The sequence below is a fragment of the Petromyzon marinus genome, unplaced genomic scaffold (genome assembly GCF_048934315.1).
Source record: "Petromyzon marinus isolate PM22_M1 ecotype Great Lakes invasive population unplaced genomic scaffold, UKy_Petmar_22M1.pri1.0 PM_G_Scaffold_19, whole genome shotgun sequence".
NCBI classification, from domain to species: domain Eukaryota; kingdom Metazoa; phylum Chordata; class Hyperoartia; order Petromyzontiformes; family Petromyzontidae; genus Petromyzon; species Petromyzon marinus.
The window spans coordinates 2,811,869-2,828,178 of record NW_027422750.1 but is presented as its reverse complement, the minus strand read 5'-3'; the positions used below and the strand labels follow the sequence as shown (position 1 = coordinate 2,828,178).

General features: G+C 40.6%; 1 protein-coding gene across 1 annotated transcript in view; it reads right to left on the bottom strand.

Annotated features, from left to right (window-relative positions):
* Nucleotides 1-190: 190 nt before the first annotated feature.
* LOC142912138 (putative ATP-dependent DNA helicase HFM1) overlaps nt 191-16,310 on the bottom strand; it is a 33,142-nt gene continuing 17,022 nt past the window's right edge. The window contains exons 16-31 of the mRNA XM_076060456.1: nt 16,119-16,169; nt 14,763-14,840; nt 14,064-14,155; nt 12,807-12,910; nt 12,033-12,080; nt 10,977-11,074; nt 10,733-10,870; nt 10,531-10,616; nt 9,982-10,065; nt 8,511-8,668; nt 7,494-7,597; nt 5,876-6,037; nt 4,879-4,959; nt 3,889-4,019; nt 821-906; nt 191-335 (exon numbers count right to left, since the gene is read on the bottom strand). Coding sequence (XP_075916571.1) covers nt 191-335; nt 821-906; nt 3,889-4,019; nt 4,879-4,959; nt 5,876-6,037; nt 7,494-7,597; nt 8,511-8,668; nt 9,982-10,065; nt 10,531-10,616; nt 10,733-10,870; nt 10,977-11,074; nt 12,033-12,080; nt 12,807-12,910; nt 14,064-14,155; nt 14,763-14,840; nt 16,119-16,169 — 1,646 coding nt within the window. The remainder of the gene's footprint in view (nt 336-820; nt 907-3,888; nt 4,020-4,878; nt 4,960-5,875; nt 6,038-7,493; nt 7,598-8,510; nt 8,669-9,981; nt 10,066-10,530; nt 10,617-10,732; nt 10,871-10,976; nt 11,075-12,032; nt 12,081-12,806; nt 12,911-14,063; nt 14,156-14,762; nt 14,841-16,118; nt 16,170-16,310) is intronic.

Here is a 16,310-nt window from a genome sequence, read left to right as displayed (position 1 = left end):
CTCCAAGATTTTACACTTTGGAAGCGGAAGGGACAGAGAGATAGATAAGACATGAAGGGCATGATGAAGCATGTCTCGTGGGACAGACACTCGACCAAAGGGCCCAGAGAGAGATGGGCAAAGAGACACATAGTCTCTCCTGCATCGCTTATTTTAAAATCAAACGTTGCAGTTAATTGTAGTCAATGCATTAGGAGGTTAAGAGCTCAGACGACACAGAGTTATCAAAATGACAAGTGTAGCATTTTAAGTTGAGCATATAGCTATTATCTACAGACATAACCAAATTACCCAACTGACCTTGTGGGGACAGGAGCTCAGAAGGGCCACTGCATCTGCAATAAGACAAACACGTTTAAAATATCAAGCTTTGCCATGGCTATACAAGTACAACACACCTTAACACGGTATGACTCAGCATAATTAATGTATTAATCACCATATTCTTGGTTCTTTCGGTAAAGTCACCACGTAGAAGGGGAACAATTAAAAAATAAAAATATAAAACAATAACATTCTTACGACGTTTTGACTGCAACACAAGCAATCATCATCAGGTGTGAAAACCACAAATCTGTGGTTTTCACACCTGATGATGATTGCTGTGGTTTTCACACCTGATGATGATTGCTTGTGTTGCAGTCGAAACGTCGTGAAACAATAGGAGAGCAATAAAATAATAAAAATATTAAACAATCAAATGACTTTACCTAAATAACCAAAAATATGAATCCCTGCAGTCACGAAAGCTTTAAATCAAAAGTATTCATCACTGTTGCATTTTTAATTTTCAGCACACTTAATTTACCGTCAAACGTACCTATCATCATGCAGTCCACACTGAGGCTTAGGGACGTGAGCAAACTTGGATAAATTCACTGCGATTCCCCCCTTTACAGAGCAAACCTATGATGAATGTACTCAACACAAGACACAACAGGATGCTCACAACATGCTTAAGGTATATCAAGGGTTGACAATTATCGTGCTGAACGCAAATACAATCTGAAACGTTTTGTTTTGTATAACATGACAATTATTATAACAATGGCCTGTTACTAATGAAATCAAGTCAATAATGCCACGTTTAATCCTGATGCACTTTTAAATCTAAATTGAAAACTAATTATTTTTTAAACTGATTTTCGTGTTTAGTTTGTTGTCCTTCCCCTGCACCTCCGATATGGCACGGTTGGCTACGTACAGTGAGGGGAAAAAGTATTTGATCCCCTGCTGATTTTGTACGTTTGCCCACTAACAAAGAAATGATCAGTCGATAATTTTAATGGTAGGTTTGCTTGAACAGTGAGAGAAAGAATAACAAGAAAATCCAGAAAAACGCATGTCAAAAATGTTATAAATTGATTTGCATTTTAATGAGGGAAATAAGTATTTGACCCCCTCTCAGTCAGAAAGATTTCTGGCTCCCAGGTGTCTTTAATACAGGTAACGAGCTGAGATTAGGAGCACACTCTTAAAGGGAGTGCTCCTAATCTCAGCTTGTTACCTGTATAAAAGACACCTGTCCACAGAAGCAATCAATCAATCAGATTCCAAACTCTCCACCATGGCCAAGACCAAAGAGCTCTCCAAGGATGTCAGGGACAAGATTGTAGACCTACACAAGGCTGGAATGGGCTACAAGACCATTGCCAAGCAGCTTGGTGAGAAGGTGACAACAGTTGGTGCGATTATTCGCAAATGGAAGAAACACAAAAGAACTGTCAATCTCCCTCGGCCTGGGGCTCCATGCAAGATCTCACCTCGTGGAGTTGCAATGATCATGAGAACGGGAGGGGTCAGCCCAGAACTACACGGGAGGATCTTGTCAATGATCTCAAGGCAGCTGGGACCATAGTCACCAAAAAAACACTTGGTAACACACTACGCCATGAAGGACTGAAATCCTGCAGCGCCCGCAAGGTCCCCCTGCTCAAGAAAGCACATATACATGCCCGTCTGAAGTTTGCCAATGAACATCTGAATGATTCAGAGGACAACTGGGTGAAAGTGTTGTGGTCAGATGAGACCAAAATGGAGCTCTTTGGCATCAACTCAACTCGCCGTGTTTGGAGGTGGAATGCTGCCTATGACCCCAAGAACACCATCCCCACCGTCAAACATGGAGGTGGAAACATTATTCTTTGGGGGTGTTTTTCTGATAAGGGGACCGGACAACTTCACCGCATCAAAGGGACGATGGACGGGGCCATGTACCGTCAAATCTTGGGTGAGAACCTCCTTCCCTCAGCCAGGGCATTGAAAATGGGTCGTTGATGGGTATTCCAGCATGACAATGACCCAAAACACACGGCCAAGGCAACAAAGGAGTGGCTCAAGAAGAAGCACATTAAGGTCCTAGAGTGGCCTAGCCAGTCTCCAGACCTTAATCCCATAGAAAATCTGTGGAGGGAGCTGAAGGTTCGAGTTGACAAACGTCAGCCTCGAAACCTTAATGACTTGGAGAAGATCTGCCAAGAGGAGTGGGACAAAATCCCTCCTGAGATGTGGCAAACCTGGTGGCCAACTACAAGAAACGTCTGACCTCTGTGATTGCCAACAAGGGTTTTGCCACCAAGTACTAAGTCATGTTTTGCAGAGGGGTCAAATACTTATTTCCCTCATTAAAATGCAAATCAATTTATAAAATTTTTGACATGCGTTTTTCTGGATTTTGTTGTTGTTATTCTATCTCTCACTGTTCAAATAAACCTACCATTAAAATTATAGACTGATCATTTCTTTGTCAGTGGGCAAACGTACAAAATCAGCAGGGGATCAAATACTATTTTTTCCCTCGCTGTACGGTGTGAAAGAACCTCAACATACATACATACAAATGCATCTCAGAATATTTCACAAAGCATGGGTGCTTATTGATACATGGGTGCTTATATTTTTTAAATGTAGCAAAGGCTACAAAGAAACGCATTCAGACAAGGGCTGTGGTAATCCGTCACCATCCCTAGAGAGAAAACAGCAATGGGCACACTTCAGTTTCAGTTTCATTTATTAGGATTGACCCTGTGAGCCAATCGGCTATTGGTTTGGGTGCAACCGCCGCAACAAACAATAAAATTACAAGCTACACCTAAAATTAATTGTACACATATCTAAACATCACCACGTACATAATCAATAAAATCCTACAGAAAAAGCACCGCCCCGTTCATGCTGCGTACAAAAAGTGCAAAAAAAATCCGTTTCGATGTTTGATCCCAATAACAATCATAATACAATACAGATAAAACAAATTTAAGTATAAATCGATACTAAATAAAAAAAATCGGGCCAAACCAAGGCCCTCTAAAACTTACTGAAACAATGCTACCTAAACAACGTAACAGTTCTCCCAACAAATGTGATTAAAAGGTTACAATAGCGACACACACACACACACACAACACGCATCACTAAACCTAGCGTCCTTCGCTAGCTGCATAAGTCATAACAGCCGGATTAACAATAGCAGTAGCAGCGCACTATAATCAACATACAAAATAAGTTCATACGTCGGTCATCTAAAGCTAAATTTTTAAATTCAGGCCACAGGGGAGCAGTGGCAGCTTTGGTTGTGCGACTCCCCTAGAGCACTCTCGCTCCCAGAGCCACTTCAACATGAGACAATGCACAACTCTTACAGCATCTCGAGTGCAGTCCACACAGTGGAGCGGTGTGCACCACTGCATTGTGTATTCATTTGTACGTTGACAGGGTGCGGTACTCATTGTACAACACTCTGTCCGTTCTAAATGTTTGCATGCGTGTTTGCTACGCGCGTGCCAATTTACACAAAACAAAACGAGGTACAGTATGAACACAGGTGCGGTGACAGATATGAGGGCTGTCAAAATGTGCGATGTTTAACCGTGACATTTTCACTCATACCTTGAGCCTTTTGTGACTCGGAAAGCCTGTTACACTTACGGTCTTGCTTTTTAGTTCACTCAGGAAGCTACGCACGTCAGCGCTCGGGGTGCTGGGTGTTAGCGGCGTTGACCTGGCCATATTCCCTTTGCCTACAAGTTAAAACAACAACGCAGGCGCTTAGACCTGAGTGACAACACTGCATTCATCAGGTGCTTTCGCCTTGCGGGTTCAGATCCTAGTGGGGGGGTTGGCTCAGCCTACATTCTCCAGGGTCAGTAAAATTTGTATCATATTGTGGGGAAGACAACAGAATCAAACTCCTGTGATTCACTCACCCCACCACAGGAATGCAGAATTAGCACCACTGGACTATGGCTGTCATCAGGAAATGAGCATCGCCAAATGCTCATTTGAGCGGCAAAACAAAGACTATACGAGTTATTTATTTAGCAGGCCTATGATGCGTGCAACCAATTGTGCATGAGAATGATCGATGACTGATGAAAATTATATGCAAATGTATCATTTTGGCTAACGTTCAAAATGAGACCGCACAAGACAGAATCTACGAGGCAGACCATACGAATGAGACAGAAGAAGCTTGATAACAAAAAATAATGCAGTCTTGAATGGAATCGTGTCAAATCACATTATTTTACACATTCCATTACCAGCCTGCAAACAAAATAAATACGCGCACAGCACGCATTCCATGTCTGTCCCTCCACATGAACATTAAAGTAATTGTATACATCCCATCTGTCAAACCTCCATTCTGGGAGTGCATAATTGCAGCAAAATGTGTTTAATACAATAAAACGCTGCACCAGTTTTGGAATTCAGTGTCTCATCAGCAATGTCAGATTTGCTTGGATCAACGCTGGTGAATGGCCAGAAGTGTATCGGTCTTCGTTTGATGAAATACGATATGATACCCAACCCAAAATAATCACAATTGCTCGTAGTAATAACTTTGTAAATACGTTGAATCACGATGAAGGTACTCACAGCACTCGTGTCCACACATTTGTTTATTTTTACAGTTGTGAAGACAGCTTCTCTTGGAATCTTCCAAGCCAGCAGAGTAACCTTCAGAAACAAACGAGAGCTCTGTGGAGAAGTCTTTTTCACTGTAAACGTGTTTTATAATGACACATTACACATCACGTGACAAATACAATCAAACGCTGAATGTTTATGAACATTACTTTCAGCATATTGTAGGTCGAGCGAAGAGTCGAGATGTGTAAGCCACTCTAGTGTGCAGAAGCATGTCTTAAAACGTTCCAAGGAGGGTGGGGGAGACAGTCCTGAAGATTTAATTAGATCCCTAAAGTCGTGATTTAAAGATTTCGTGACTGCAGTGATTCGTATTCTTGGTTCTTTCGGTAAAGTCACGTTGAAGGGAAACAATAAAATAATAAAAAATATATAAAACAATACAATTCTTACGACGTTTCGACTGCAACACAAGCAGCCATCATCAGGTGTGATGACTGCTTTGTGTTGCAGTCGAAACGTCGTGAGAATTTTATTGTTTTATATATTTTTTTCATTTTATTGTTTCCCTTCAACGTGACTTTACCGAAAGAACCAAGAATATATATCCCTAAAGTCGTATAAAATATATACAGTTCATGTATTTTCTCTGAGAATAAAATATTAATTTTCGGGGTCTCAAGGAAGAGGGGAGGGGGGGGGGTCCATCACCGCTGTGTCAGTTTGGAACTCTTGAGCACAAGAGAGATGATCTTTGCAGTAAAGTTGTATATGTACAGGTCAACTCCACAACAAAATATAATGCACCACACCTAACGTCCCCTATGTATATTGCCACATACTTGTCACAGCATGAGTTGGTGGGAACAATTGCACAATTTAAGGATTATATGAGTGTTGTAGATATGAAGATGCTGCATTCTAAATTGCTTCCATGGGATCAAATGCATAGAGTCTAAATAAACCAATTGATATAAAATGCATGTAGAAATGAGGCGACACAAACCATTGCCGGCTGCTTGTGCCGCTGCTGAGGCAAACGCCTTTGGTTTCTCACAGGTAGTAGCATGCAGGGATTGGGCCTGCTGATGTCTCCCATTCCCGTAGAGCCCAGAGGTGCGAGGGCTAGAGTAGAATGGTGTGAAGTTCTCATGGATGTCCATACCAACTGGGAAATGCATTAGAACCACATTTTTACCACGATAGCTTTAATCATCTTCACCACATTTTTTGTTCTGCCACATACACAGAGAGTGTGAGAAACCTTTCAGTTGTAATTGATCCTGAGCACGAGTTATCTCTCTACTGTCAACTCTGGAGAACCTCATACCTCCACCTGCACATTTTCCACGTCCACCATTTCCTTACCCCAGCTGCCATCCACACTTTCACATCTCCTCACATCCTCAAACTCCAGATGATGCAAGATGCCCCTGACAGGCTTCTCGTCCACATCCGTAAACAAAACATCACCATAATACTGAGATCCCTCCACTGGCTCTCAATGTAATCCCAGATCAATTTAAAAATAGCACTCACCGTCCTAAAGATACTCCATTGACTCGCCCATGCCTAAATCTCTCCTCTCATCTCACTCTACTCCCCTCCACATATTCTTCACTCCAGCAACCAAGGTTTTCTGTCAAATTCCCCCTGTAAACCTCGGTTCACTGGGAAGTTGCTAACTCTCGTTTGCTGCCCCCATAATCTGGACCTCCCTCCTCCCAGTCATAAGTTCTGTCGACGCCTTTCTCCTTGTATAAATGCAGCATCAAGAGCTTCCTTTTTCCTCTGCCTATGGCCGACTGCCTCTCTAAAAATAATTTTTTGAAAATATGCCTTCTGATTTAAAGCTTTCGTGACTGCAGGGATTCATATTCTTGGTTCTATTCGGTAAAGTCACGTAGAAGGGAAACAATAAATTAATAAAAATATAAAACAATAAAATTCTCACGACGTTTCGACTGCAACACAAGCAATCATCATCTTGCTGTGGTTTTCACACCTGATGATGATTGCTTGTGTTGCAGTCGAAACGTCGTGATAATTTTATAGTTTTATATTTTTATTATTTTATTGTTTCCCTTCTACGTGACTTTACCGAAAGAACCAAGAATATAATATGCCTTCTGTTTGTGTACGGTGTCTTGAGATGCTGTCGCATTTAGATGTCATACGAATCCACATTGTATTGCAACCTTTGATAAATAACAAGTAAAATTGGACGAGAGGCTACATGGATGAAATAAAGTTTGTGTGTAACGTGTGCAAGATTGGCACTTGTTCGGGAATTGACATCTGTGCTCGGGTACCAGTAATTTATTTTTTACCTAGACCTGGTACCAGTATTGAGTTGAAATTTATTCCAGGACACTGCACAGTTTCGTTAGACCTTGCCCAGGGGTTGGCAACCAAAATAACAATAAGAGCCTTTTTTTCGAATTCAGTACAAAACTTGATATTTCAACAGCTGCCATACTTGTGAATACTGTACGTACATACATTACGTCATGAAGCAGTCTGTATGAAGCTGAACGCGGCTCCGAAGCTGACTCCTGACCAAGGCTGACTGAGAAATATGTCCTGATGTAGTCTGTGGACAAGGTGGCAACCCTGAGACTTACCATATGTAGAGCTGAGGAGGTAAACGTTGAGCTCGTCACTCTTTTCCGGCCGAACAACTTCAATCTTCTTCATGAAACTCCCTGTTTTCAGCAGCATGTAATCTCTGTGAAGGTCATATCGGTTGTATATGTAGTTTCCGCAACTTACTATTACTGCAGGTGTCTTAATAATTAAATATGTGCGCTATGTTGCACTGACGTTAAAGATTTTTGACATTCAAAACGAGTAGACCAGTTCGACTCGTTGACAAATACGAATACAGAAATACGTAAAAAATTACTAAATTGGAATTACACACAGCAACCATCGCCCCCTACTGGCAACCTTATGCCCAATTGCAGGCCAGGTGCTAAATCTCCTTGTGTCCACAGGGACAGTTGTCACTGGGGGTGCCCATTTAAATGTTTCTGAGACGTGGTGTAAGTCGCTTATTGCGCGTCAAGCGCTCATAGACACCCCAGAGTAAAAGGCCCTATCAAAAACAGGTGATTATTATAAAAAAAATTCCAGTAACAAGTGCATTTAAAATGTTGTTACATTTGTTTTTAGGAACAATGTTGTTTACATATAGGAAGGAGGCATAATGTCTGCCTATTTATTTTGTTACATTTACTTCTATATGATGCTAATTATCATGCTCTATTCCTTTATATTGCTGTATGTTCAGGGGCTGAATGCCAATGTCGAGATCTGATAAACCACGAGAGCTTCAGGAGCGAGTTTGTGTCGTTTTTATACTGCTCGGTTGAAGGAGAGCAGAGACCACAGTGGTTTACTGTCTGGTCCATAGTTTGGGTTGCATGGCCACTGATCGCACTGCAGGAGACGTGCGCGTTGGCCTGTTTGATGTTGTGATGTGGTCGATGGTTCACCGGTGTCTTTGAGGTATGTCAAAGCAAGGAGGTGCGATGTCTGGGTCTCTAATTATCAGGCAAAACGATTATTTTGTTCGATTCAACATAGAAAAAAAACACGTGGCCTTGTCACAATTACTGCGATGTGTAATTTAAGCACACGTGATGATTTGCCGATGGACGAGGTTGTTGTCGGCGTTGCCCAGTAGTAGCGTGCAGCAGTGGTTGTTTGGAGCTGTGCGGTGAGACTGTAGGTCCGCACAGTTCTTTAGTATCACTGTAATTATCACCTCAGCCACACCTTTGTAGTACCGGTTACCCTGGAAAAAAAGCAACCAGTGTCATTCTGAATTGATGATATGCAAAGCTTACCAAGCCATTAATTGAAATTGAATATTACTAAGGTGAAGATAAACGTTAAATAGTCGATTCCTTCATTTAAAACCTAGTGAAAAAACATTTAACAAATGACAGCAACGGCCACTTGCCCCACTGTTGTCACCACGTCTATACCAAGATACTGGGTGGCATTACAAGTACTCTTTCTTTCTCAAATGAGCATTGAGGTGGTGACCATCTCTCATTTACAACCCCTGAGACAGTGGTGGAAACAATGCGTCTCTATATAACCCATCAAACAATCGCTGTTGACTTCCCCACAAATCGGTGCCTATTTTATCTACCACGGAGGGATGATGGAGTGAGTCAACTCCCAGCTACGACTTGAACTCGCAAACATTCCGATGGCGGGTCGCTCACTCCACTGCTGAGCCACATGGATAGTTTCACAGGTGCAGTATTATCAAAACACTAATTAATGTTTGTCTTCAGACTCATGCTGTTTCGAGTTCCGTATTTTCCCGCATATAACCCGCGGGTTATACCACTTTTTACAAAACAAAACAAGACCCCGTGGGGTATATGCAGATGCGGGCTATCCCTAAAATATTTTACACGTGTGACATGTCATAACTCGTTTAATTTTTTCACTGCGCAACACTTCCAGTACCTTTGACTAAAGCACTGCTGAATAAACCACTCGCACTAAAATTGCACGCGTTAACATGTTTGAAATGATTCGAATTGCTTGCACAATGAAACGACAATGTTTCAAGTGGGCGCACTTTGTTTAACCGGGGTACATGCGTCTGCGGGTTATATGCGTATGCGGGCTATATGCGGGGGAATTGAGCCACATAGATGGATGGTTTCACAGGTATTTGGCAAAGTCCTAATTGACGTTTGCCTTTGAAAGCCTGCTGCTTTGAGTACGTTGAAAGTAGCAACGCACTTAAAGGGAAATTGATTTTCACCCGAGCCATGTGACTGTGCATTAGTTTCTAGATTTGAAGCTTTCGTGACTGCAAGGATCCATACTTTTTGGTTCTATTCGGTGAAGTCACGTAGGTAAAAAAATAAAACAGCAAAAATCACAACGTTTCAACCACAACACAAGCGTCCTTCATCAGGTGAAGAAAAAAAAGGCCGCTTGTATTGTTGCCGAAACGTCGTGATTTTTGTTGTTTTATTTTTTACCTACGTGACTTTACCGAATAGAACCAAAGAGTATGTGCATTAGTTGTTTTTAGCAATGTGAAATCTTTGATTGGAGTCGGGGTTCCGTCTCATGCACCTGCTCCACTCTGACTTGGTACTTGGGCAGATGCTGCACGGCTTCTTTGATCTGGTTCCCAAACGGAGGGTGTCTGTTCACTATCTGCACAACGGAGGAATGCACCGCCAGCAAAACGTCATTCGGTTTTGTTGCAATGTTGTTTACAAACAAGAAATACGCTCATCATTCGCGGGTGTTCCTATTATTAAGGAAGGGTGACGATTGTAATGTGTTTCCCAATTGAGCAATTTGCAAGTTACTTTTTACATTTTGCTAATTTGGACAATCACGCCGGTACACAACGGTCTTCTTGGCATGACATCATGGGGGTCTGTGACGTCCATTTTGAAGAAGATGGCGTCGAGCATTTTACGGTGAATAAATCCGCAGTATAATTAACCAGAGCGGTCTGCCAGATTCGAACTGCGAGCTTCTGGAACAAGCGCTGCCACTGGGCCAATGTCATTTACGGTGTAGCTACCGTATAATTGTACTGGGAAGTGCGCTAAACACCGGCACAAACATAGGTACATGTTGTGGAGATTAACACTACACCCATTATCTCACCAACTCAATTTCCCGTCCATGAGTGTTTGCAATTTTCTCAAAAGATGTCAATCCAGCGTTGACCAGTGCGCTGGACATTGAGAAGCCTACAGCAGAAACACTGAGGTTAAGTAATGTTTAATTGAAGGGTCTTCTGAAAAGAATGCGTGGTTGTAAATAATTTGTATGTGTTGCTCTTATACCTGAAAGAGATTATAATTACCGATTTTTTCAAGTTGTTTCAAAACGGAAGGTGAATTTTCCCAAAGCTTTGCATGAAAACATTTAGCGAGGTGGACAGCATTCAGCACGGCCTGGAAATTATTCTGCTTATCCTTTTGCTGCAAAAATTCGGCAAGACCTACAACCACAAAACGGAGATATAACGGATGTAAATACTGTCATGCATTTAAACGTTAACTTCAGAAACAATGTACATTCGTTTAAATAGTGCAGTTTAAACTTACATTTTGTAAGACGGATTCCAGTCCTGAAGATTTTGGCAGTGTCCTGCATCAATGCAAAATCTTGCACCAGTACACATCCCAGCTGAGCTTGAATGAGACTACAAACAACGCGTCATTTCAATTATATTCTTAGCTCTTTTGGTAAAGTCACGTTGAAGGGAAACAATAAAATAATAATAATAATATATATAAAACAATGTTTTATATTCTTAGCTCTTTCGGTAAAGTCACGTTGAAGGGGAACAATAAAATAATAATAATATATATAAAACAATGTTTTATATTCTTAGCTCTTTCGGTAAAGTCACGTTGAAGGGGAACAATAAAATAATAATATATATAAAACAATGTTTTATAATCTTAGCTCTTTCGGTAAAGTCACGTTGAAGGGGAACAATTAAATAATAATAATATATAAAGCATTGTTTTATATTCTTAGCTCTTTCGGTAAAGTCACGTTGAAGGGAAACAATAAAATAATATATATAAAACAATGTTTTATATTCTTAGCTCTTTCGGTAAAGTCACGTTGAAGGGGAACAATAAAACAATAAAATACATATAAAACAATAAACATTCTCACGACGTTTCGACCATAACACAAACGGTCGTCATTAGGTGTGTCGGTTTGTAAATGAGTGTCAATACAAACCTACACACCTGATGACGACCGTTTGTGTTATGGTCGAAACGTCGTGAGAATTTGTATTGTTTATATATATTTTATTGTTTCCCTTCAACGTGACTTTACCGAAAGAGCTAAAAATATGAATTACTGCAGTCACGAAAGCTTTAAATCAAAATCATTTCAATTGTGTAGCAAAAGCTTAATTATCCACTTGAACAAACTGTTTTTGCAATATAGATGCAGTTTCGAGTGTTAAAATGAGTGTCATCTGTATGGTGATATCAAATGGATAATAATCTGCAAATGTGTAGAATATTAAAACCCTAAACACGAAGTTGCGTTGCTAACTATAAAGAAAGTTCATAACCAACTCCAAATGTACGTATGTGTCATCTTAACAGGAGCATTGAAATCATAGCTGTACTTACCAGTTTATTTTCATTTCACTGGTTTTTATTTTACCGGATATTGGAAATCTGAAATGACAGAAGCATTCAGATTCACTCATAATGGTTTGTCCAAATAACTAATACACACTGAATATACAATATACACTTAAAATGTGCTAATACAGACTTAAACCCCATTCGTTTATCCATACAATATTTTTAAATACGTAATACATTCACAACTACTATTGTCTCAAATATGTAAATGTTTTCACACTTGATGTTTCACTATCCGAGAAACCTTTTAAATTAAATAATTAGAATTAAAATTTTAGACCGATAAAAAATTTGATATGAAACTTTCAAGATTATTCCAGTGTAGGTTCTGGATTTTTATTCCAAATAATGTAATGACATTAACACAGGATCTTAAAAAAAATACCTAACATTCTTCAAACTGGCCAAATATACCATGTAAAATTGCAATTAATTGTAATGTAACTTTACCAATACACAGTATGCATAATTGTATATTTACATATGGCAATTCACCTACATTGGTTTAAACAAAAGTGACTGCTGATGAGACACGGAATGTCAAAACCAGTCCAGAGTTTGGTTGTGTGATACCAAGTCTGCTGAAATGATGCACTCCCATAATTCCACGTGGTTGATAGGATGTGTAAAATATATAGATTATTTTATGTGGATGGACAGATATGTGAAGGAGGCATATTGTACGCTTATTATTTTTTTCTTCCATTCTTTACGACGATGCTAATGGTTATTTGGTGACGTGTCACTGATTGTTACCGTATCGTGTGCTTTTTGGCCAAGTTCAATGTGTTCAGGGTTTTCTTCTCATTAACGCGGAGCGTGATGTCTTTATACTCTCGACAGCTTGAGATAAGAGTCACCTGTAAAGAAGGTCAAAGATCAAGATGTCATCATCATGGCCAAAATCATTGATGCTACTACTACACAGAATTAAAAAGAATTCCACCCTCCGTCAGAATCCCGCAGCTGCTGCACAATAGACACACGGTGAGCTCCCAAATCTGCCCTGACACTAAACCCACATCCATTACGGGAACAAATCGGTATTTAACGGCAATTACAAACCTCCAAAACGTTTACAATACAAGGTGTCCTAAACCGAAAATGTGTTCAAAGAGATCAGGAGCAAAATGTATCAATTCAGCTAATTGCTAATCGCAAAAATACTCTCTTGTAAAATACACGCGGGAGTTATAACCTGGTGGCTCAACTAGTGTAAGTGAGTGGCTCACAGACGGCAGGCTCCAAGTTCAAATACTGCTGGTGAGTTGACTCAACCCACCTTCCCTCCGAGTTTGATAACATGAGCAGCACTCTGTTAGTAAGTCAACGGTGGTTGCGCTGCAGAGAGACCCCTGTCATAGGATTGTGGATTCTCCACGATAGTCTCAGGGCTGTCAACGGTAGATGGATAACCTCAGTGCTCATTTGGGCAGGAAATCACTTTGACTTGGTTCTGAATGCCGCTGTACAATGCATTGATTATGTCTTAAAACGTAGGTGTTAGTTGAACCTTGTGCCAGATGCACACCGATTGATAGAATTGTCAGCAACGATTTTTGCAGTAATAAACTAAAAGTCTGTCTTTGTAAGTAAAACTAAAATGAGACGGTATCCTTACTCCAATAAGGTGCACTGTATAGATACAAACAATGATGATCGCCAAACATGGCTAAAAACTGCTCAATTATCTGCACAATTGTAAGTCCGCTTATTAATTTGTTTCTTACAAAATAATTCACGGCCTATTGTCAAACATCCAAAATGATAATTTACAGCCGCTTGTCAAATCCGCTGCTGTGAGTCGTTGTGGTTGTTTGCTATGTGTCACATAAACACACATATCCTTGTCTGTTAACATCATTACAGTCACCACCTGTAATGCGTTGTCACGAACCCTTTCAGGGGTCTCGACCGTCTGCTAAGTAAGGGGACATTGCCGCAGCAAGCCTTGTTAACGTAAGTTGATGGTGATGTGGAACAATGAGAAACCAACCCTGTGACCTCACTTACCAGGTCTTGCACGGCTTCCGAGCCCTGTATTGTGCCAAACAGCTTGATGGTATCAAATGCCACGTAGTAGTAAGCCATCAATCTACCAACATCTGGACAATATCAAACCATTTTTTGTTAAAATAGCAAAACACATGAAAGCAAAGGCAAAGGAGGTCCCATGATATGTTAAAATAAACTGTTATTAAATGCCAGGGTGCTGGTGGCGGCTATACATCGTGCCTGTAATGCAGGGTTGTTGGATCAAACACAAATTGGTAAAACTCCCTTCCCAAGGTTGCCAAGATCGCCATATTCTCGGCTTGCCAGGGGTATGGCGGGAGAGCAAATTCATTATATCCGTACGCACGGATATTGAGTTACCACCCCTTGCACAGGTGGGGGTTTTTCCATGCACAGACACTCATCAATTAATGGAGTTGGCGACACATTCCAAAATAAGCAGCTCCAAGGCTCGGGCAATAGTTGGCGAAGGTTCTCACTGCCCCCATTCTTGTCTGGGGGTCCCCCCCCACACCGTGCCTCCGTTAGGAACCTGCGCACGTGACAAATTCTACAGCACGTTCTGAAATGCCGATTTGCATTGACGACTGGACGCTATACACAACATGAAAATGCGAAATGACATTATGTTTTTTCGTCACAAATAAAGCGAACAAACACGTCATGATATGCTGTTTCAGCAGAAGGATTATTTACCTGTTGGCTTAATATCCCCATTCTGCATACAAATTAGCTTGTAAGCTGCCAGCGAGTTCAAACTCTCTAAGCATAGTTCTGAAATAAATAATGCAAAAGAAACATGAACGTCGTTGTGGACAAGACAACAAATTAACTAAGCAGGTATTATGCCTTCCCATATTTGTCTCTCCACTAAAATCTAAAATCTGCTTGAAACATTCATAGCTAACAGAGTAGATCATTGCCTATTCATGTCTGGCAGGTCACGAGTATTGCTTCAAACAAGCCTGACTGCTTATACATTGAATGTCGAAACCGGTCCAGATTGTTTGTTGCTGCTGAAAATATTCACTCCCAGAAGGCCGTGTGGCTGATTGGATATGTTAAAAAACAATGATTCTACTTTTTATGCGGAGAGACAGCTATGGGAAGAAGGCATATTGTCAGCTTAATTATTTTGACATAACGATCGTTAAATCAATACAATTAAAGAAAAATCAATGCGTCTCATACTCATTGGTTCTTTCGGTGAAGTCACGTAGGCAGAAAAATTTAATTAAACTGACAAATAATAAATCACGAAGTTTCGATCGCAACACAACAAGCGGTCGCCCTCAGGTGGAAAAAAATCCTCCATCAGTGAAACAGCTGAACCAGCGAGAGAGCTGCGAGAGAGCTCATCTGATTGGTTCTTTCGGCAAAGTCACCACGTAGAATGGAAATACAATAACAAAAATAAAACACAATACAATAAAATTCTTGCGACGTTTCGGCCACAACACAAGTAGCCTTCCTGAGTCACGAAAGCTCTCTCGCTGGTTCAGCTGTTCACACTGCTGAATTATTATTTTTTACGCCCGAGGACGACCGCTTGTTGTGTTGCGATCGAAACGTCGTGATATTTATGATGTTTTGTTTTATTTTATTTTGTCTACTGAGTCTGGATTCCTGCAGTCACGAAAGCTTCAAATCAACGTTCAATTTGTCTCAATTTTAAATCATTGAAAATCATGCTGCTTGTAGTGGAAACACAAGGAGCAACTTGAATTGACCAACTGGCTCTTTCAGAGGCTGCGTAAATGGGTTTTATTCTCAGTGTTTCATCTTCTAACAAGTAGACAGGTTTCTTGAATTGAGCAAGGTTGTAAGAGCTTGAGAAGTGAGACCGTGGGAGGGAATTCACAAGGACTGGAAAGCATCAGTACCAGGGGGAAGAATCAAAGACAGAAGTGTCTTGACCTGTCGCGTGGTGGCTGAAGACAGTAACGTACGAAAAACACAAGCAAACAGTTGTATTTCTCTCAGTTTCAAATTGTCTACTATTATTCCAGTAAAATTACAGTTTGATGTTAGATTATGTTAATATCACTATACCTTGCAGAAGTTGCTTCTCAATGTCCTCTTTGTTCAGACCAGCGGCAAATTCTGTATCAGTGATTCGTACAGAGTACATTTATTTTTCAGTATGCTGCCTTTTTATGCATCGCTTGAGATGTACTTAAAATGGCTTTAACAGTTGAATATCTTGTCATAGTCAAAGTCATAACTACGTAAACACTTGATGTC